General features: G+C 45.8%; 1 protein-coding gene across 3 annotated transcripts in view; it reads right to left on the reverse strand.

Moving 5' to 3' along the window:
* The window catches only part of LOC135391600 (probable helicase with zinc finger domain), a 65,632-nt gene that overhangs the window by 18,439 nt on the left and 23,803 nt on the right, over positions 1–23,390 (reverse strand). For all 3 annotated transcript variants that reach the window (XM_064621901.1, XM_064621902.1, XM_064621903.1), the window contains 10 exons: positions 19,285–19,458; positions 12,576–12,940; positions 11,375–11,582; positions 9,578–9,688; positions 9,383–9,507; positions 7,041–7,247; positions 6,855–6,990; positions 3,957–4,083; positions 3,774–3,892; positions 1,810–2,097 (listed from right to left, as the gene is read on the reverse strand). In XM_064621901.1, coding sequence (XP_064477971.1) covers positions 1,810–2,097; positions 3,774–3,892; positions 3,957–4,083; positions 6,855–6,990; positions 7,041–7,247; positions 9,383–9,507; positions 9,578–9,688; positions 11,375–11,582; positions 12,576–12,940; positions 19,285–19,458 — 1,860 coding nt within the window. The remainder of the gene's footprint in view (positions 1–1,809; positions 2,098–3,773; positions 3,893–3,956; positions 4,084–6,854; positions 6,991–7,040; positions 7,248–9,382; positions 9,508–9,577; positions 9,689–11,374; positions 11,583–12,575; positions 12,941–19,284; positions 19,459–23,390) is intronic.

A 23,390-nucleotide genomic window follows, 5' to 3' on the forward strand; every position in this document is an offset into this window, starting at 1 on the left:
TGACAATGTGGCCTATTTTACGAATAGGGTGTTTTCATATTTTTGCGCAGTCTTGGGCATTCAGCACAAGAAGACTTTGCCTTGTCGCCTTCAGGCTAATATTACCGAGCATGTTAATCGGAACCTGAAGATGATGTTGGTCACTTTTACCAGCCAGCACCACTGTGATTGCGATCTCCACCTGGCTAAGCTGGCATTCTCTACATGGACAGATTATCTCTGAGGCTGTCCCTTTGGAGGTGCACTCTGACTTAGGGGTGGGAAAGTGTTGGGATTCAAGAACTGACATAAACCCCCCACTTGATCAAGAACAGCCACAGCTGTACGCCAATGGGAGGCAGGGGGCATAGCCAAAGGAAGGGAGTTAACCAGGCTGAAGATCAGAGAAGGGGCCTTTTTCCATTTTGCTGGCTACAATGAAGACAGCCCAGAGATGGGCTAAGTTTGAAAGGTGAATAAACCTTGTTCTGTTTCCGATTCTGGTGTCTGCTGCATCTCCTCATGTGACTGGACAGACGGACGAATGGATGGGCGTTGACCCAAACGTGGGAAATTTCCCGCAAGTTTAATGGCAGAATGACAAGATACTATGTGGCCGCGAATATAGTAACCGACCAATTTTCGAACTTGGTGGCGACCAGAGAAATGCACGAATTATACAGCAGTCTGAAAAATCCGATAATCACTAAATTAAGCTTTATCTCACCTCATCTGCACTAAAGAACTCTGTAATTGTGCCCTGCCACATGTGGCACCCACATGTGATTATATCCACTTGCATTTGCGCAAGTGTCACATGTTCGTCGTACAAATTTGACAATAGCGAGAAAGTGTCGAAAGCTGGTGAGCAGCGACAGTGTGCCCAAACAGAAACTCGACTAGCGTCTCAATTCCCAAAAGTGTCAGTGCTGAACGCCGAGGCGCGTGCTCGCCCGCCCGCTGTGTCACCTAGCGGTACGATTTGGAAGTTTTAGAGCACTCTCGCCTAGGATTCCAATTATCAAGCCAATGCAATCCACGCACCCAATCCGAAATCGCATTTTCCAAAGTGTTGCCGTAGTGCCTGAATAGTTGTATTGGTGCTTGCACACAAGCGTTTTAATCTGGAAAAACCGGCCTTTGGACTATGAACTGACCAGAAAAATTGAAGTAGAAATGTATTATTCCTATGGCGAAGGTCATGGTTCCCCATGGGAGTCAGGTGTATCGAAAGGGTCTGAAATACCAGTCAGCTACTGTATTCAAAATTTTTAATACAATTGCAGGAACTCTCGATATATGACTCTAGATTTCAATATCTAAGTCTTTGAATATTTTTTAAATACTTGAATTGAACCCCGAACTCACAATTTGTAAAAGAAAACAATGCTTTTATACAAAAACAAAAAAGAGGGGGCAGCCTTATCTCGACAATCAAATTGGTTGTGGAATGTGGCAAAGGAGCATAATATTGCTGTAGCACTGGACAAACGCAGGGGAGAAAAAGGGGGGGGACAAGATGCCAGTTTGCGCCGCCCATTGTTGCAAGACGTTTTTTTCTGTCACTGACTGTCACATATAGCTTAGCTATACACTGATCTGGGTCAGCTCTTTTTTGCATTTTTGTGGAAACAGTTTACCTACTTTTTTACATAAACTCACTTTGGTACGTCCACATGTAACATTTTATACCCAATGTAACAAACTATCTGCAAGTGTTTAACACACTTGAACTTGTATTATGGTGCATATGGTAGCTCGAGTCAGGGGACACAAATGAAATTTAACAGGGCATTAATAGACGACACAAACAAAAGCAAAATAACCAACCTCAGCATTATTGAAAAAAGAGGTGTCATCCACCAGGTCAGAGCCACGTGCCGCAAAGAAGGTGAGCGGTGGGAAGTATGAGTGTGACACCCGGTAGCCTGCAGAGCGTAGACGACTGTCATAGAAGCTTTCAGAGGTGTACCGCACAAGGATCTCGTGGGAGCGGTAGTTGTCTTGAAGAAGGACCCTACAGCAGTGGGTGCGTGGGTATAGCTGGTTGAGTCTCTCAAGAAGAGAGACTTGCAGGCCACACTCACGTGCCACCACGGAGTACACATGGGGGTTGATCTGCAAGGAGATTCAAACGAAAAATAATGTTGTCCTTTTTGTTTTTCACGAGCAAAACATTCAGACCTGACACAACATCTTCAAAGTTTGTGTGCGTCCTGCAGAATACGACGGATGACAACCTATGTGGTTGACATGACATGACGGGGCAGGACATGCCAATGAAGGAAGGGCCCTTCTAAGAAACTACTGACAGATTCATTATGCGGCACCAAATGATTTTTTCTGACTTCTAGGACCCAAAAAATTGGCATGAGTTATCTAACATCAAGATAAGCCAAAGAGACCTTAAAGTACCACAGAAGTCATTTTCAACACTGTGTTGCCTCTCTCTAAAACGGTACGTTATGCAGGCTAGTAAAAAGTGCCATGTGAAGTAGTTTAACTCACAGAGCCGTAATTATCGCAGAATTTGAATTTAAAGTGAGCTGCAAAAAAGCAACCGTGCACGACAGTGGTGGAGAGCAGTACCAGCATTTCATCTTGCGCCGACGTCAAACTGCCACCACTGACTGGTTGTCGTTCTGCTACTCAGCTGTTCAGGGCTCTGAAGAAGCTTTGCAAACAGGAAAACTCCGGTGGGACAATGAAATCTTCTACGCGCATGGTCACCCTTTTTTATCGCTAATCCCCCCCAATTCCAACACATGATGTCGCTTGCGTCGATCCCGTCGTACGAATGTGTGTACGAGAGAGAAAAAATGTAAGAGTGAAAGGGGGATGAGAGAGAGTGGTTGGTTTGTCCCTTCCAATGACGCGCCCTTGGAAGTCGCTGGGGAGGTGTGTTAGCTTGTCTCAATTGGTAAAGCCCTGGACCGGTAATCCAGATGATGTGGGTTCAAGTCCTACAGCTGGCTAACCTTTTCAGTGACTTCTATCTTTCATCATTAATTTCTTAGTCATTTGAGGCTTTGTATGTATTTGTCCTTTCCATATGTGTTCCAGCCTCAGAACATCAATTGTCTCATGTCCAACACATGTTCGCCATCGGTATCGGTCATCCTTCCTCTGCGAGCTAGTCGGCGGCGCTGCACATGGTCCCCAAGAACACCAGGAACTGGAGTCTTTGTGGCGAGTAGCACGCCCTTAATCTCATCACCATACCAGACCATTACCCTTTGCCTTGTCTTCAAGACGATCAAAAATTTTGAAAGTCTCAGATTTTACTGTTTCCCCGAGGTTTTCTGACAGTAGCAATGGTGATGCCAAGAACAGCAGACATAAATCACTGTCATGAAGAAATTGGGTTAAACCTGAGAAATTGCTAATTTGTATCGAGGAGGTAAATATAGTGTGTATTTGAGCATTGCCCGAAAAAGTTTTGAGACCCATTGGCATTACGTGTTTGAGGCACAGCGGTTGCGCATGCACATTTAAGCTCCTCCTGAGTTCTTGTGCAGGATGTTTGTCATGGCTCCCTGGTTGTCCAAAGACACACGCTCAACGATATTAGGCAAGTTGAAGTAAAAATGAAAACAAAATTAGTTCTGTGGAAAGCTGAAAGACATCAATACTGTTGTCCAAAAAAACAAGCAGTCCAAATTTTCAGAGTAAAAAAAATCAGTTGAGGACTCTAGTAGAAGTGCTTTTCCTTCACTCTGCTGCTCATCTCGTCTTCCGTGCAGTTTATATTCGAACCAAAGCCCTGTGACTGAAAAAAAAGAAAAAGTTTGCACCTGCATGTAGTCTCCAGCAAATACGAGGCGTGTGCTGTCATCAGCCAAAGCAATTGGCAGGATGCATTCAGACTCCATGACCTGTGCAGCTTCATCTATGAGAATATGGGTGAAGAAACCTGCAGACAAAAAGGTTCACCTTGACCGTGTCCTTACACGAAAGATGCACGCTAGACCACACACCTTTGCGCACACCACTGTTGAGTAACATCCTCGATGAAGATAGCGTGGTGATGACTACTCTGTAGCCTTCCATCTCCTCAGTAGTCGGTTGACGAAACCAGGGCCCTTCATATGCACTTGCGTTTGTCTGAGTAACAGATTAATAAATTTTTTTTTTTTAATCTAGTGCAAGTCACACATCAAATGAGGTGAATTCAAGCAGACTGAACTAGGTGACCTGCTTTATGAACTGGCCAGGAATTGGCACTTGGTACACCATATACTGTATAAGTAGTGCCTGACTTTTTAGGGTAATACCCGATTACGGCCGATACTTTCTTTTCTTTTTGTTTTTAATGCCCTAGTCGGTTTTACTGAGAACTTAGAGGATGGCGTCAAGATTGGGCTGGTGGCTGGCTGCTGACGGCTGGATTGCCAGCTGGTAAAGATTCACAGTGCAAGAAAACCTTGAGGTCACATTATTGGCAATGGTGGCAATTTGGTCGGTCGTCCAAAAGTTGACGCATGCGGCGGAGGAGCTGCGATGGGGTGCGATCTCCAAGTTCTTCTTGCGTCAACAGTCTTTGATACTGCCTCTGCTCCGACATTGAGGTCCGACGAATGAGCCCCTTCGCCAGCCCTTGCGAAACCAGCGTCCCATTACGCCGTTTCCCAGACTGCACTTCCTTCTTCAGCTCCGGCCCCACTCCACTTCGGCTTCCATCCGAATTCTTCGGGCCTGCCGCTTCTCCCGATCTGGCGGATGAGTCTTCTTTTCTTGCAAAGCTTCGTGTGACCATGTCTCGAATCCGGCCCTCCCCGACCCGCCGTCATCTTCGATGCCACACGTTCGTCGCACCGGACCTTGCGACGTCAACGCACGTTTTCGTTTGGCGCGACTCCGTCCGATGCGCGTTGCAACCACACTAGGACGGCCCCTACCTCGTCCTGGAACGGCACGCTAAGTGGTACCGGCTGTCCACCCAGGGCCGCCCGGACACAGTATCTCTCGACCGTCTCAAACCGGCCCACGTCGACGCGTCGTCACTGGCCACTTTCACCCTGCCAGGAGACCTGGGCCCTGACACCCCTACCCATCCGCAAGGCGTCGCAACGACTACTACCCCTGCTCTCGTTCCTCCCAAAACGGTATCTTGGAGCCCCATTCTATGCCGTTCTTATCCCCAGGCTTCAGACTTTTTTTTTTTTCCATGGGGGAGGGGGAGTGATGTGGCAGCACCATTGCCAATTCTCGTCCCGCGCCTTTGTTTTAAGCTACGCGCCACCAGCGCGAGAGCAGTTAGTTCGGCTCTGGCTTTAGGACCATTCGCCACAATAAAAGGCTACTTCCTCTCCAGACCTGTTTGTCGTGTCAGTCACAACACGTTAAAGACGATATTCGGCTCTTATTCGTTCATCTTTTATGCGTCCTCATGCTCAAGGTTTTCTTGCACTATCAGGATTTTACTGTCATGAATTGAAGAAGTGCTTTTTTTTTTTTGTGTGTGTGTGTGTGTGTGTGGAACTATTTTTGGAATTTGGAACTTTATTTTTGGAAGTTGTTGCAAATATGTCCAATTGTATGCCATATTACACGTTCAATGTTCTATAATTAGGGCCTGACTTTTTAGGGTTAAACCCGTATCTGCCCGATATTTACCCCCCGAACGAAATCTGTAAAATTCGGGTTTAACCCGAATCTACCCGAAAACAACCAGGTCGTGTGGCACACTCGTAAGCGTGCATTAAGATAAAGTTTGATAACATTGCTAAATATTAGTTCCATGATAAGACAAATTTTTATTTAAAAAAAAATCACCCGAATACACCCGAATTTCTGACGACAGAATATGCCGTAACGGGATTTAACCCGAATACATCCGAATTTTCAAATGAAAAATATCACCCGATATTTACCCCCCGAATTTGGCCAAAAATAAAACCCGAAAAAGTCAGGCCCTATCTATAATGAAGGCGAGTATTTTGCTTAATCCAAAATTAGGTTATATTTAGGACATATTTATGCTTTTTCAGGTTATATTTTTCAGAAGCATCGGGAAGCGAGGGGAATATCAGGTTATATTTTGCTTCAATAATTTTGATGTAATCAGGTTGAACTGAACCTGGTTCAACCCAATTTGGTTGCATCGGATTGAATCAGATCTAAATCTTCAGTTGACTCGGCATAATATGCTTGACACACAAATTCATCCTTTCACTGTTTATAAACAGAAGGCACAATCAGAAGTTGTTTAGGGTTCCAACGTCAGCAGCTACATGTGGCGCCACGCCGTGCCACTCATTTCAGTTAAACCCTTTCAGTGTTTACAAATAGTGAAAGGGTTTAACTGAAACGAGTGGCACGGCCTGGCGATACATGTGGCCGCTGACGTTCGGAACCCTAAACAACTTCTGATTGTGCCTTCTGTTGATAAACAGTGAAAGGGTGAATAGACACAGAGTATCAATATTTAGTTAATGCATCTAAGAGGCAGCAGGGTCCCTGGTTGACAGTTTGTATGATCTGTGCTAGTGTGATGACTTACTTCGGAACCCCATGGCCTGGCAGTTTTGGGGAAAATATCGGGTTAAACCTGCCGATTTCAATCGGAGAGAATCAGGTACAACCCTAAAAAGTCAGGCCCTAACTATATTTCATGCTAGTAGCAGTCGTACGCTGTCGGAAATCCTTTCTACAGAAAATAAGTTAACGTGCACTTGTGTCCTCTCCTATGAACCCCACCTGCCTGTCAGTGGTGTGCTCATATCACGCAAAAGCAAGCTGAAAGAAATGCTGGCCTGTCACAGTCCACCAGTGGTCAGAAGGACTTACAGAATGACACATTCCTGAAAGGACTATGTGAATGCTCCTGCATAAAAGAACGTTCTACAGTGTTAAAATTCAGAAAAGGCACAAACCTGAAGGCAGTATGGTAGTAGTCGGGGGTCAACCCGATTTGGCTTGCGGTATTCGTATATTATACGCAGTGGCCGTGCCTGTGGATGATCCTTGACGTACTTGTCCAGGTATTCCAAAATGTACAGGTCTGCTGCACTGGAAGTGGAGCTATGTCAAACTGGTTAGGATGGATGCTGGCAGCACACCTGTTGGAGTGGGTGCAGACGAGGACCCTTGCTTCATCATCCTGCTGTAGCACACGGAGCACAGCATTGGCCAGGGTGAAAGTCTTGCCAGTTCCGAAGGGTCCCACAATGAGCACGGGGGGTATGTTTGGTTTGTTCCTTGGAGCTGTGATGCAGGCTATGGCTCTGCGCTGATGCACATTCAGCCTCGAGTCCAAAAGCTTGTACCTAAAAAGGACACCACAGAAAATTTGGTCATGAGTATCTCAAAGTACGTGCTCATTTTATGATTTTTAAAATATGGGGTGGACAACAACAGCTTTATTTTAATGATGACAATTGGGGAGTTTCATCGCCAGGGGTGATCTCAGCCCCACTTCTGGCGGGAATGTGGTGGAATACAGGGTGTTTCACCTTGAGTGATAAAAACTTCTATGGTGACGTACTCGCCGGAGGGTTGTGGGACTTTCGGCATTTACCTTTTTCAAACTTTTGCCACCATTGAGGATTGGAAGTTTTTAATCATGGGAAATTTATTTTTCAGTTTGACTTTGAAGATTGCCAACCGAACCTCGCTTTTTTTTCTACAGAAATATGAAGTCCTCCACGGATAACTGCAGACCCAACAAAAACTATGCACAGTGTCGCAACAAAAATAGTAAAAAAAAGTTAGTGAAAATTACGCTTTAGCCCCGCCTGCTTGATTTTCGCAAAGAAGCGCTCACAAAGTGTGCGTCTAGAAGAAGTGTCCCCGCCTTCATTTGTTTTGCCTTCTTTGTGGTAAGATGGTTCTCATACCAGCATCGAGGTTAAAGTGGGGGAATGAAAAGGCGGGAACAAGAACAAGAAAGGGGGGAAAGAGGGGAACAAGAGGCGGGAACACTTCCTCCTCTCCCCGCACCTTACGTGTGCTCTTCTTTACGACAATCAAGCAGGTGGGGCTAAAGCATAATTTTTCAAAAGGAAAGTTCAATAGAAAAAATGAATTTCCCTCAATTAAAAATTGTCCAAAGCCTTTCTCAATGGTGGCAAAAGTTTCCAGAAGGTAATTGCCGAAAGCCCCACAATCAGTGCATCAGTTCAAGGAAACCCAATTCCTCCACTAGTGAGAATGAGTGAAGACCCCTTGCTATGAAATGCCTAATCTTCATAGTGAGCGCTTCCACACGTGCATCTGACGACTTGAGTTTTGGTTCGAAGAACGCTCGCACTGTTTGTGACGTAGTTGCAAAAGAAGAGGAAACTGGATGCTGCATCGAGCTTCACACCTTCTCCTTGTAGGATTTATGCAGTCCAGGGTGACGTCCTCATCGTTCCCGCAGCTGTCTTGAGCCTGGTGCCACATGCACGGCGCTTAGCGTTTCCCAGCTTTTAATTTACCGTGATAATTAAGGCCCTCGGTTTTCCGCCATTCCGTGGGATTCGGAATTAAGCGCGGGATCCTTCGTTTCACAGAGTTTCACGGAATCCCTTATTTTTGGGGGTGTGCGGATATTCGAGTTGTCGGATTTGAATCGAATATCAATCAGTCAAAGTATTCAACTCGCGAATCGAATACCCAATATTCGAGTTTCCGGATATTTGGCTGTTCAATGATTACGAAGGACACCTCCCGAAAGTGGACTTCACCTGACATTTTACTGCATGAGGTGAAGCCTGCTTTACGAAATTGCCTATGCTGCAGGACCAACGCAGACAGATTGTAGTTCAGCTTAAGATAGCGTTAGCCCAAGTTTATTGTGCATTGGGAAATCTTTTTTTCTAAATTTGGGGAGTAAAAATTGGGTAAATAAACATGTGCACTAAATTCATGCAAATTTGCATGAAAAAACTTCCAGTATGCTAAATTGGGAGAGAAATCGGGCTCAGTTACTCAAACTAACCGTACTGGTTTGGTACAAATGGTTATGGAATTGCATCTGCCACCAAACAAGTTAGTGTGCATTCCTACAGACTCCTCAGTCAGGGCAATTTGCCGGGTAAAAATCGGGTTTCACCCTAAAGAGGCAACCTTCAATTCGGGGTGCAAATTCGGGGAAGAATCAGGTTAAACCCTAAAACTTCATACTCTACTTATGTATTGTTTACAGTGCTGCCGATAGGGGGCCCAAAGTTGTGGAACTACTGAAGGGGGTGTGGTTTTCCTGCGCACTTGTAACATGCTGTCACTTGGTACATGTTGGTTGCTCTACATCGTGAGCTGTACGTTATGGGTCAGTGTTACTAACGAATAAACCGGTCTATTGGCTGGCTTCCTCGTCTTTGGATACAACAGGTACGTATTAACGAGGTCCACTGTGTATATACATTGTGTCAGTCTCACATGTCAAGATGGCCACCTTACCCACTGTTCAATCACTCACGTTTCATCTTCAGCAGGAAGATCAGGTTCCACAGAAAAATCTGGAAAGACGAGGCTAGTTGGGCACAGCTTGTCTACTGCATAGTGCATCTCACAGAGTGGAAGGCGGTTGAGGTGGAATTGAATCTGCACATCGCTCGCTGTTAATTTACGGCATTCCTAGAACTCAAAGTACACGAACAGAACCAGAGCTCACCTCCACGTCCAGCTTGGTCCTAGGCGTGAGGCCCAGTTCTTGGACGCAGTCCCGCTGAAGTCGCAGGTAAACCACTTTCTTGCTGACATGCTCGAGCAGTGCCTCGTACACCTGTGCGATGGTGATATTTTGAGGGGAGTTGCGGTGAAACGTGCTAAACAAAATGTTTGCATTCAACTCGAGGGAACTCTGTGTCTATCTTCAGAAACGTATACGTACTTCATCATAAAGTTTCAAAAGTTTGCGTTTTATGCAATAAGCAAGACCAGATCCTGGTGGACCAAACGGTGGTGTTTTTTGTGGAAATGTCTATCTTGGGCCAGTAAAGCCATACTGAATACATAGAGCCTGAAGTTTGGGGGTTTAACCCGATTCTTCCTAAATTGAAGGTTGCCTCTTTAGGGTGAAACCCTATTTTTACCCGGTAGATTGCCCTCACTGAGACATCTGTAGGAATGCACACTAACTTATTTGGTAGCAAATGCAGTTACATCACTGTTTGTACGAAACCAGTACAGTTAGTTTTAGTAATTGAGTCGATTTCTCCCCAAATTTAGCATACTGAAAATTTGCCACCCGAATTCGCATGAACTTAGAACACAGAATTTACTCGATTTTTACTCCCCGAATCTTTAGCAGAAATTTTAGCCACGGAATTTAGAAAAAAATATTTCCCGGAAACTTTAGGCTCTATGCACAATGAGTTTCCAACTACAACAGCCTCATTAAATAAAATGTTTTTTTATTCTGTGAACCAACTGAGGGTATCAGTGGTGCACAGACATGGTTAGATAGGGAGAGGGCAGCGGGAAGGTGAATGGACTTCAGAGGAATTATGATCACATATTTCTGCCACAAAACCCAGGAAACACTTAGGGGGTACTAAAGTCAAAAAAATTTTGCCTCACAGAATGAACGCTACTGTTGCGTAGACATCATCACAAAAGGAATGGGTTCACCTGTCTCATCGTTTGTGATTTGTGAGAGAAAGAAACCGTAATTTAAGATTTCCCTCTCTCTCTCTCTCTCCTTCCCAGAAGGCATGGCAATGCAGAGAGACCTTGCATTGGCCTCCTCAACCAGTCTCCTGCAATGGTTGCAACAAATCTGAGGTGGCCAATGACAGTCCACTCCGCATTGCCAGCCTCCTTGAGCAGAACAGGAAATTTTTGCACTTTAGTGACCATTTAAAGGCAGCAGAATCGATAGTGGAATTCAATCCCACCAACTCCGACTGTTCAGCACCACTTCGGAGCTACCACTGCCCCTGCCTCTTGGTCAAGATCATGAACAATCGCGAGCTCTCCCTGAAAAAAAAGTCACCCCAAAATAGCTAATTTCCCTCGTACATAGGCTCGTCATATCTGCAGCCAGTTCTTGCCTGTGGGGTCATGCAGATTGAGATCCACCAAGCTAGTTCAACCACAGATGTGCAACTACCATTTGGAACATATGCTATGCGCAGTGACTAATGAGTAGTAGTTAGATCTCAGGGGTCAAGTTAGCACACAACATGTTCAGAGACGACAACATGTTACCAGAGGTGTGGCTACCTCAATATGCTTTCATTTCCGCATGAAACGTGACTAGCCTATAAATAGGTTCGTAGGCAACATATGCCTCAAGTTCAAAGCAAAAACAAACACAAGAAGAGGGGGGCACCAGCTCGCTTGTCTTTGCTCCTTTGTTCATGATATTTAGCTTCTCCGAGCCTCCACAAAGTCTCCTCTTAAAGGGGGCAACCTACCTATACTCATTGGCATTCTGAGAGAGGGACAACAGGGTGCTTACACTTACCTTTCCATCTTTTTGTGAAACCAGAGAAAACCAAACACGCTTGCACCCAGTGAGCAGCAGCTCCCCTGCCGGTGTGTCGTCCGTGATGTCTTCTTCGAGTCCCAGTACGGCATACAGCTCACCTCCTTGAGCATACGATGTCTGCGTCGCATCTCGTGCACTCGTCTCGATAGTGTTCCGTACATCCAGCGTGGTGCATATGTTGTGTCTGCATTAGGAGCACATACAGTAAACCCTCATTAACTCAAATTCGCTTATCTCAAAATATCGGTTATCTCGAATTTTATTTGTGTCCCGATCCTTGTCCCAATGATTCCTATGTATTTTGGAAGTCTAAGATTTTTTTTTTTTTTTTTTAGCCCAAATACGGATATCTCGAGATTCCATCACCTGTAGGTCACAGTACCTACTGCTGATAAAGGGCATTCTTTGGTCCCCCAGGCTAGGACCTGGGGGACCTTGCAACATGCTGCCAGCTGTGACAGGCAGACCGCACTCCCCTTTCCACCCAACGTCACTCCTCCTACTCCTCTGCATTCGCCTGAGCATCTCAGTTTTCGTCCATTTCGTTCATAAATGGTTTCGGAATTGTTTACAAGCCCTATTACTGTTGGAACACTTTTTCTCTTTCTTTTTTTTTTCTTCTGCATTTCATAACATAATGCACTGTGTTAACATTGTGGCAACATAATTTTTGCTGTTCAATTAACTCGAAACACTGCTTATCTCGAAAGTTGTTTTGACGACTTCTGAGTTATCGGGGGCTTACTGTACATTGGTGTTAGGAGCAATCAGCAATATAATAGACGATTTCAGAAATTGCATGGATGGCCCGCCAGAGAGCGCCATGTTGCGAATGCCCCACTGCACCATGGGATTTAGTTTTCATGAGTCAGACAGAAGAACAGCGCAAATGGTTTCGGTTTTTCCTCTTTCCTTCGAGCAACAGGCAGGCAAGCACGAATGCAAACCATTTCCCACGACGCGTTGTACGATGTACGTGACTTGGGCGACAGAGGGTCCCCGTGCGGAGCACAAGAGCAATATCTGAAATCACCTATTAGGGTCCGACTTGCTCAGGTTAAACCGGACTACTCCCGATTACTCCCTCCCAATTCAGATCCATCATCATCAACTTTACTTTGTCTAGTACCTTTAATTGGTGCATACGTAAAAATCAGATAGCAGGAGTGTGGCTCACCTCGCGACTATATCCGCTCGTGTCAGTTCCTCGACGTGCAGTAACTCATGCATACGTGCCACGTAGTTGTTTTTGGTCAGCTTCTCTAACACTAGACCCTGGGTGAGTTTAAATGTGCGCGGGTCTGGGGCAGGGTACTGGTCCAGAAGAGACTGGCCAGGTTCTGGATCTGTAGAGAACACCACATCCGCCTTTGCCCACTGTCTAGTACCCGACACCACAGCTCGCTTCCGTCTCTCCAGCTCCCGGCACACATCTTTGCTGACCACGTCTACCGACAGGTGTCGGACGAGCACGGGTCTACCGCCAAAGTCCAATGCGAGTGTCTGCTTGAATGTAGCGTACATGGAAGCTCGAAATGCTACCTGCAGAAAAGAGGCAACTCTGTAACCTGGTGTCCCGAAGGCTTCTCAACTCTTACGGGACCTTGCAGGGACAGTTCCCCTCCCAAGCATCAAGTGGTAGATTTTTACTTCCAAAAGCAGAACATTCCCTAATCTACGAATACTTGCTTCACTTCTCACCGACATGAGCAGTATAATTTATTACCCGCGTTATAAATCATTAGAATCTCTCAATGTTTCCACATGGGCTAGCGTGCCCATTGCTATTACGTGACTCGGCTCACTTTCTGCAATGTACAGTATTTACTCGCGTATAAGATGCACATTTTTTCCCAAAAAACATCGCTTTATTGAGGGGGTGCGTTCAATATGCCAGGGAAACTTGGAATTGAACACTTAAGGTACACATAACTCCCGTTTTTTTCCGAGGTATCCACGGCGATCTCCCCGGAATCGAAAGTCAGAATTCTGCCTCATCGCCGGGGTTTATTCCGCAATATCCGCGGCGATGTCTCCGGAATCGAATGTCGCGGTTCTGCTTTACAATCGCAATTTATTCTGAGATATCCGCGGCGATGTCTCCAGAATCGAACGTCGCGATTGTGAAGCACAATCGCAATTTATTCAGAGATATTGCGGCGATCTCTCCAGAATCAAACGCCATGGTTCTCCAACATCAAGCGTGGACGAAATAAGTGAAACCCGCGCATAACGATATTGACGGCAATCACGAATTCCATCGTTATACGGGGTACATCGTTAAACGAGGGCTGACCTAAATACCGCGTCCCGGAAAAGTCGCGCGCCACCCCGCGAGTAGCAACAGATGCTAAAAAAAAGCAAAAACACGAAGCTGTGGGACATCGCAGTGGCTTGGGAGAACAGCGATCAGAACTCGTGGAGGGAACCACACAACATAGCAGGACAACTTCTGACAACATTACACGTCATCATTCCGCAAGTCGGCTTCACCTAACGCCTGCGTGCTTTAGGAGTAGACCGCTTTAGAACACTGTCGCGCGACTCGCGGGTGTAAAGCACGTGCTAGGCCTTTTGAATCATCTCGCGAATTTGAGCAGCATTGGCCAAATGCAGAGACATAAAAGCGTTACCATCTACCTCTTTCACTGACAGTATTGGAAAATGAACAGTGTCTGTCTATTTTCTTGCCTGAGTTTTTATTTTGGTTTAATTCTTTTGATGTGAATTTTGGATTATACGAATTTTTTTCACTACCCCGTGAGATTCGTAGCATCGAGACTCTACTGTATCTTATCGCGGCGAAAATCGGAGCGTGGTTACGCGCACGGGACAGCGTCCAACATCGTTATACGAGTACTCGGAACCGCGGTCTCCATCGCTATACGCAGGTCGTTTCCCCATAGAACCAATGTATATTCTGAGGGTAAAATCATGACCCATCATTTTACGAGGGATATCGTTATACGCGATATCGCTATCTGCGGGTTTTACTGTACTCCACGATACCTGTCGCATTCATCATTCATCACTCTGGCGCCAGGCACTACCTGACTGTGCGATGCCAGTGGCCGTGCGAGCATGATACACTGGCGCGAGACGACACTGCCGTGTTTCTAATGTCGGGGTGCGTTTAATGTGCGGGGAACAAAAATGTACCAGTATTTCAGTGCTCAAGCTGGGCTGCGTTCAACGCGTGAGTGCGTCCAATAGAATTCGTCTACGGTAGAATTCGTCTTTCTTACAAGCGTCTTGTGCAATTATGATTTGTTCTCCTTGACTTGGTTGCATTCTGAAAGGCTGTAACTTGTTTGCGCTAAATTAAACGTTAAACGTGCCAGTGCACACACTTAGCCATGCCCTTGCCTAAAGTGCTGCTCTCGTCGATGCAAGGACGACTCGGTGGCAAACGAAAATTTGACTTTTGCCGTTCATCACAAATAAATGCTCACATTCGCTTTTCCACTATTCTGCTGGTTTAATTTTGGAGCACATAAGTGGCTGTACAGATGTCATTTCCTGCTAAGCTGTGCCACCACCCAGTACGTACGTTTTTCCATGCTTCCACGTAGTATACTTTAACGGGGTTCTGCTGTAACATGTCACGATAACAACGGAAGTAGTAAACAGTACTCCGTCACATTCCAGGTATGTTGGATAAATTACTGCGTTTGACGTAGTACACATCACCTGTGCTGCGATATTTTTGCTGCGCAATGTACTGTCAAAACGCCAGAAAAAAGCAGCCGTCAGCCCAGCCTAAACTCCTTGCGTGACGTTAGCAGACCTGCAATGCATGAGGCCAGTGCATGGAGCAGCTCACGGACAACAAAAACTCATCTGCTACTGCTACAGCACCTTGGCGGAGTAGGGCTATTGCTGTCTTCGATTGGGCTGCACTTTGTGAGCTACTGCAAACGGTGAAAGTTCCCACATTCAATACAGCAGAGGTGCAACCTTTGCATCACACTTGACCGTTCGAATGGAAAAGGTGCCGTGGGAGTTCAGCACGAGTTCACAAAAATGCTGCATCTCCGCCGTTGTCTGTGCAATGTTTCGTGCACCGTGGAGCAGACAACGTGAATAAGGTGGCTGCAGCTATCAGTGATGTCTTATCACTGATATGAAGCAAACTGGCAATCGATTAATGATATGCCTATGTTCCTCGAATCCATTAAAACGACAACTGTCGCTCAAAAAGTTATGATGGAGTGCAGACATCTGTGACAAGTTATCTGAGGCTTAAACTTTTCTGTTCAATCGTGCTCTAGTCTAGTTTGCACGAGGGCAACACCTGTCGTGCACTTCATTTGCGCTCCTTCACACTTCCCCTTGCTCTTTTTGATGAACCGAAGACAGCTTAGTATATCACAAGCATAGGTCGGCGAATTTATTCGTGATGGCCTTCACCGACTTCATTCACCATCACCTCATAGAGAATGATGTGATGTTGAATGAAGGGCATGATGTGATGTGAAGTTGAGGTTGAAGTTGAATGAACGGCATGATGTGAAATGAAGTTGAAGTTGAAGTTGAATGAAGGCCTATGATGTGATGTGAAGTTGATGTTAAAGTTGAATGAAGGGCTATGATGGGATTTGAAGTTGAAGTCCGCGTGATGGGTTTTGAAGTTGAAGTCCGCGTGATGGGTTTTGAAGTTGAAGTCACTGTGGTGGGATTTGATGTTGAAGTCAGCGTGATTGGTTTTGAAGTTGAAGTCAGCGTGTGTGGATTTGGAAGTCGAAGTCCGTGTGTTGGGTTTTGAAGTCAGCGCGATGGTTTTTAAGGGAAAGTCAGCGGGATGGGTTTTGAAGCTGAAGTCTGCGCGATGGATTTTGAAGATGACGGATAGGTTTCGAAGTCCTCATAATAGGTTTTGAAGCCGACAGTGTTTAGTCGATGTCTGACGTTCACGTGTCGTGACTGTTACTTGTGCGAATGTGTGCGGAGTGAATGGCAAATGTGTATTGGAGTGCACCGAGTGTACATAAACGCTTCGCGTTTCGTGTCTGGTGTGGGTGTATGGGCTTGACACTGCAGATGCCTGGCGGACTCCCCCCCCTTGTTGTGTATCGGCGGTCGCAGGGAGGGAAGTGTTTGGAACGCGTTACTCTCTGGCGTAGTGGGGCGCGGAGGGCAATGTCATGTAGCCGGAGGCAACTGTATGTTGCGAATGTGAGCGGTAGATTAGATCGAGATGCGATTTGGCGTTCTGTGGTCGCGCGGTCTGCACGTTGCGGTTGTTCTGTTTGACTCATTTGCTCGCCTACAGCTATAATGTGCGTGTATATGTATATTTGATGGGTTTGGATTTGAGCCTCCGCCTTCGGTCGCGTACGCGCGTTTTACTAGACGACAGTAGATTGCTGTCGTGCTGACGAAGTGTGTTTTATTAGGCTTATTTTGTCTTCTTAGATTGCTTATTTTTCCTTTGTGTGATTGGGATCCAAATAGGACAAGATCGGGCTGGCATTGTTTTTGTGGACGTCTTTTATTTTAAATGTAATACACAGAGGTCACTATAGGTCTCTTATTTATCTGAGGTGCATAGGTCATGTTTTGGGGAATTATGTGTTCGGCATGCATGTAGCATCCATCGGACACAAGTGTTCCATCAGAGCACGCAGCTGCTATTTCTTAGATATTCATCGCCAATAAAATACATTTCAGCAGAGGCGGGGAACTTAATTACCACCCAAAAGTTGCTAGTTACGAGTTACGTCATTAAGCTAAATATATAATGAAGTTACAACCATCAAGATATCAAAATGAAATTAAGTGAGAAATTAAAGTTCTTGCTACCATGCCGAAATTAAGTTCGGAGCGGAGTTCCGAATATACCTTGTCAATTGGGCACAAAGTGAGAATTGGAATTCCAAGTTCTGCGAGTTCCCATTTTCCGCGCACATTTCATAGAACGTTGCCAGTGGCCTTATCACCTTCCCCGTAAAAAAAATGCACTCCATGCTCTGCTGCGACCTAACTTAGAAGCACATCGGCATTGCCTTTGCGTACATCCAGTACATCGCGCTGCAACAAGGCGGAGCAGACAGGCCGCTGGCGCCGCGCACGTGCAAGAGGCGGGGTCACTGTCGTCGGATTTTTCAGCAGCAAAATAAAAAGAAAGGAGCCCGCGTTGTGCGATTCCGGATAAACCACTGCAGTGGTGTATTGCATGAAAGAGTAAAAACATATGTCCAGCGAAGGTGATTACAAGTCGCTGAATTCGTCCATGACGGCTATTTCCAGTGTCAGTAAGCATCATGTCACAAGAACTCATGTAATACTGAGTGAGAGGCCACGATGTATTCCGATGCCGAAGCTAATACCCCCGCGTCACGAGTGAAAAATGGCACGGCGGAAAAGCCAGACGTACAAAGCCACATGATCGTGCAATGTACCGGAAGACACGACGATCGTACAAAGTCATATAAACGTTCAATGTGCCGGCAGGCAAGGATATCGTACGAAGCCACATGAACCTGCAATGTGCTACGCGCTCACATAGCTGTCAACAACGGGCGCAACATTGTGCAACAACCCTACCGCGTAAGCAACACACCTCCCGCCGCCGTTCACATGCGACAGCGGAGGTCAAACGTTGCATCCCTCCCTTTCCTCCTTTCTTGGTGCACCCTGCTTCCAAGCCCAACCCAGAGCAAGGCGACCGCACCCTCCGAACAGCATACCCCTCCTCCGCTTACGCTTTCGCCGCCACTACCATGAAATCCACGCTAGCAGGGGCGAGGAAGACGCCAATGTCGTAATCCTCCAGCAGCGAGCAGCCTGGCACACCAACGTAGGCCTTCGTTGGTATTCAACTTCAAAACCCCATCAGCGGTCACCCGAAGCCACATGAACGCGCAATGTGCTATGCGCTCACTTATCTGTCAACAGCGGGCGCAATATTGTGCAACAACCCTACCGCGCAAACAATACACCTTCTGCAGTTCACATGCGACAGCGGAGGTCAAACGTGCTATCCCTCCCTTTCCTCCTTCATTGGTAAACCCTGCTTCCAAGTCCAACCGAGTGCACGCTGACCGCACCCTCCAAACAGCATACCCCTCCTTCGCTTACGCTTTTGCTGCCACTACCAGGAAACCCACGCAAACACAGGCGACCAGGACGCTAGCGTCGTAATCCTGCAGCCGGGCACACCCCACGTAGGCCTTCGTTGGAGTTCAACTTCAAAATCCATCACCGACTTCAGAACCCACCATAGGAATTCAACTTCAAAGCTCCATCACAGACTTCAACTTCAAAATCCATCACTGACTTCAGAACCCATCATAGGAATTCAACTTCAAAGCCCCATCACAAACTTCAACTTCAGAATCCATCACCGACTTCAGAACCCATCATAGGAATTCAACTTCAAAACCGCGATGGGATCTGAAGTTGAATTCAGATGATGGGTTCTGAAGTTGAATGATGGGTTATGATGTGATGGAAGTTGAATGATGGGTTATGAAGTGATGAATTCTGAGGTTGGAGTTGAGTTACGGGCTCGTGATGTGATGGTTTATGACGGTGATGTGATGTGATGGGCTTTGCGGAAAACTGACCATGATGTGATGTTGAATGAATTCTTAGCAAAATGCCGACCTATGATCACAAGTCACGTGCTGAACCCTCGCATCTAGACTGCGATCATAACGAAGTGGTGATGATCTCCCTTCATCACTTACGCACTCTTTACGAAAAGGGAGAGTGTCTAGAGGGTTTGTAGACAGGCAGTCTCTGTCTGGGGTGCTACAGGTGAGATGCACTTGTCGTTCCGTTGCGAGAGCTTGTGTCATTTATTGCACAACGCTCCACAGCCAAAAACAAGAAAATTAGGGAGGGGCATTTCACGCCTCCTTTCAATTTCTGCACACAGTTACCTTAATCTGATAGGTGATGGTCTTCTCATTGTCGGAAGAGCATCGCGAGGTGTTGACCCATTCCTGGCGATCGTCTCCTTCAAAATTGTACCCAATCCGTTGAACCTTTACTTGCTTGAGACAGAAGTTGTGTCGAAAGCTGTCTTCAAGCAGAACCAGTCTATGAAGTGCCGTCTGCAAGAGAGAATTTAAATGTCCACTTCACGAGGTAGTGCAAAATATACAAAAAAAATATTTGCATGTAAAAAGTCTGACATCACTGGAAATCGAAAATCCCATATATGTTTTTCAAACCAAAGAGGTTGACTACTTGTGTACATCACGTACAGACTCCAAAAAGCTAACACCTGAGAACAAAAGCAAAATACTGTACATGTAAGAGCAGCCCTGAACCTTGCAGACACCCAGTACCACTCTGTTTTCAAAATTGTCTCTAAGTGTCTGGCTCCTTTTGTGGGTCAACGTATTAACTGCCTGAATGAAATGTCCTATGGGAACAGCCATGCAGGTTCCTAGCTTGGGTCAAAAGTTCTGAATACAGTGAACCCTCGTTAATATGACCCCCGATAACCTGACATACGCGCTTTACGACCATACTCCTGGGGAACAATGCAGTGAAACCTCTGCAAATCCCCCCCTCCGTTAATATGACAATTCCGCATTATGACCACAATTTTCGCGATTGACCATGGTCATAATGACGAGGGTTCACTGTATGCAATAATTGTTACAGCAGTACCACGACAAAATTTACATGTACTGCTCAAATAAATGTTACAATACAGTCAGATTTTTCGGACTCTGCGGAGATCGCGCAAAAGGCCGAAGAATCGAGCAGTCCGAAAAAACGCATTTCACTTCAAAAGTCAACTTTATTAAGCACTAGTAGGCCGGATAACGTTGTTGATGCTGCCTTGATGGGCAGTCTTCCATCTGTGCCTCAAAACATCAGCCTCCATTTCCTGAAGTGATATTTCATCACCGTATATGGACGAAAGCACCGCAATCGCCTTCATTAGTTCAGAGTTTGACGGCTGCGCAGAAGAACGGCAAGTCGTCGATATCCCCAACACGTGGAGGAAACTCACTTCTGGCAACATTAGATGTCACCATTCCGCAAGTCGGCTTCACCTAACGTCTGCATACTGTAGGTGGAGCTCACTTTAAGCACTGTTGCATGGCTCTCGGCTGGACAGCACGTGCGGGGCCTTCATGAATTTCGGCAGCCTTGGCCAAAACGAAGATGCAAAAGCGTATGACAGGCCTCCTTCACTCAGAGTAACGGAAAATGAATACACTAGCCATCGTGTAGTCATAGTGTAGTCATTGCCTATTTTCTTGCCTCCAGTTTTATATTTGGTTTAATTCTTTTCATGCGAATTTCAGATGATACGAATATTTTCTGGCATCCCGAGAGATTCATACGATCGAGATTTTACTGACGATGCTATTGGTGCAGCGGTTGCAAGTTACCCGATGTGGGAAGGGGGACCTGGTCCCCTTGTGACCTGGTTCACTCCTTACTAGATCCATTTAAAGTGGGTTACAAGGAAGAAATGACTAATGCGCAGTTCCTTGACCTTCGCATTGCGTCATACACACGTGGTGAGCTGGCGACCGTTCGTGATGCTCGCTGGCTAGGCAAACAGAGTCTGAAATATCGAGCGACGGGGCTGTACGGAGTCCGAAATTTTGGACGTTGTTATACATTAACTCTATGGGGCTGAATAATCGAGCTTGCACGAAAAATCGGTCGACGCACTGTATTCACAGAAATCGAATGAATACAACCGCAAATATGCGACTTAAATTGTGTCAATCACTACTGATAGGGAAAGACAGGCTTTCTCATCATGTCTTGCGTGAGGAGCATCCAGCACATTGATGTCATGATCCCACTGAGTATTCTGTGTCTAGAAGAGCTAAGCACAGCCATTCATATTCACAATGAGTAGAGTCTGTGCTTGGGCAACGAAGAAACAACACACAGACACCACCATCTACACCATTTTGTCTACCACGGCCATTCATATCTCTTTACTTTGGAGCATAATGCTTCCAGGTAAATAAACATGTCATGTCATTCATAAGAAACATCTGGTAAGCTCAAGGGGAGGGGAAAGCTTGTGTGTGTTCCTTCATCCTTGTTTTTGCTTTCTGCTCTGAGGACCCTATGCACTGTTACCAACTACGCCACCCCGCTACGCTAGTCAGGGGAAGAATTCCATCCTGTAAGTGTGGGTGGTATGTACCACTGTACCGCTTATAGCAGGTATAGCTGTGCAACAGACAAGTATAACCTTACACTACGCATGGCTCTTGTGTTACATAATCAGGATTGGGTCAGTATCCCCGTGTGTATGCGGTACAACTGGTACAACATTGTTTCAATACCTATGGAGTGTCATAACTAATTATCTGAATCAATTATTGTTCCCTCGCTATCTCTGCGGGAATTTAGGAAACTACAACTGATATGTTTCCGTAGTCTGAGGTACTGAGTACACCTGAAAAGATTTTGCAATGCTTCAATACTTTTCGTGCTACTTCAACATTATGCACGCATCACCATGCATGTCAGAGTAACAAGTATTTGAGGATCCTTGCTCTGCATGGGGTAATCGAGAAATCCCACAGTTAAAAATCCACATGTTCAAAATCCCAAACCTGCACAGTGTAATGCTGGCACTGCCTAGAAAACGCACAGACACCTCTACACAACAAACTTGAACTAACCTACGGTAGGTCACACTACAGCACCATATATAGGTCTCACGGGACCATAAGCTGACCAACGTCGCTTCGTCTTGTGTTGGTCCAGCGGGATTGTCTATTAGTCTGATCATGTGACCATCGCCTCCCTCTCCCATCCTTCGGTTCCTTGTGCGCAGACGGGTGGGAACGCACTACACCCCTTTGCATCACTGCATGCCGCATCTGACAGTTCTTTTGATAGAGCCTCTCAGTTTTGGAAAGTAACTTAGTAGCAAAAATGACTTATGATTTTGCAGGAAGCAACTCTCACCTAAGATAGTTGCTTCAGTAATGGGCTACGGTAGCTAAATCTACCCCCCTTAGAACCACATGTGTTTACAATAACTTTGGGTCAGTGCCTCTATGTGTGTCTTTTTTATAAACTCAGCACTAGGATTTTTATTGCTTCCAACTATAATTTCAGAAGCCATTTAGATTTCCTTCCACTGTTGTTTCCGTGTCTGCAGTTGTCCCCGTTTGCTGTCCACGTGGTGTCCGTTTAAAGTGGCTGGATACTACAACACACCCCAAAACATGTTTAAAGACAATATTAGTAGCGTTCACTACAGGAGTTCATAATCTACACAGCAAACTTGATAGCACAGATGTTTGTGTCAACAACGAAACTTTTATTTGCAGAAAACACAACATTTGCACAAAAGAAAGAAAGTACCTTGAGTTGATAACTTTAAAGGGACAGTCTGGGAAAACCGGAAGTTGATTTTTTCCAACTGCCACGGAAGCTTACATGCTGGGTGGAAAGTTTCAGCTCACAAAATGGCGTGATTTTCGAGATATCGAATAAAAAATACTCCTCTGAAGACATCCGGTTTGGTTTTTCTCCCTCGCATACTCCTTGCCCCAAGGATCCTCTATGTACGTCAGCCGTCACGTGAGCATGACGTCCCCAATGGACAACGTGGAGCGGAGGACTGCGCCGTTGCTGGTAATGCAGAGAGGTGTTTTTGTCTATGGGTGTACTGAACAGAAGGCTACGTCGTGATAACTGTGCTTACATTGACGCTACTCTGCATTTTAGTCTACGTAACGCGTGATTGCTACTCAAAAACATCATAATGGACAAATGCTAGCACGCAACAATCAACTATCGCGCAAACAGGCATGCGCAAGTCACGTGCGGCATTGCTCTTATGCACGTCACGCGAGAGCTCGCTGCGGCCTTTACTCGGGACCAACTGCGGCATAGAAAAAAGTCGATTATAAATCGTGCGATACAATTTCTTCTGAAATATTTTGCACAGTTGTTGTGAGGAGTATTAGAAATCATAAGGCGGTGTTTCCCAGATCTATGTTTTCGACCGGACTGTCACTTTAAAGCGCTACTGGGATAG

This window comes from Ornithodoros turicata, chromosome 4, assembly GCF_037126465.1.
Source record: "Ornithodoros turicata isolate Travis chromosome 4, ASM3712646v1, whole genome shotgun sequence".
In the NCBI taxonomy this organism is placed as follows: Eukaryota; Metazoa; Arthropoda; class Arachnida; order Ixodida; family Argasidae; genus Ornithodoros; species Ornithodoros turicata.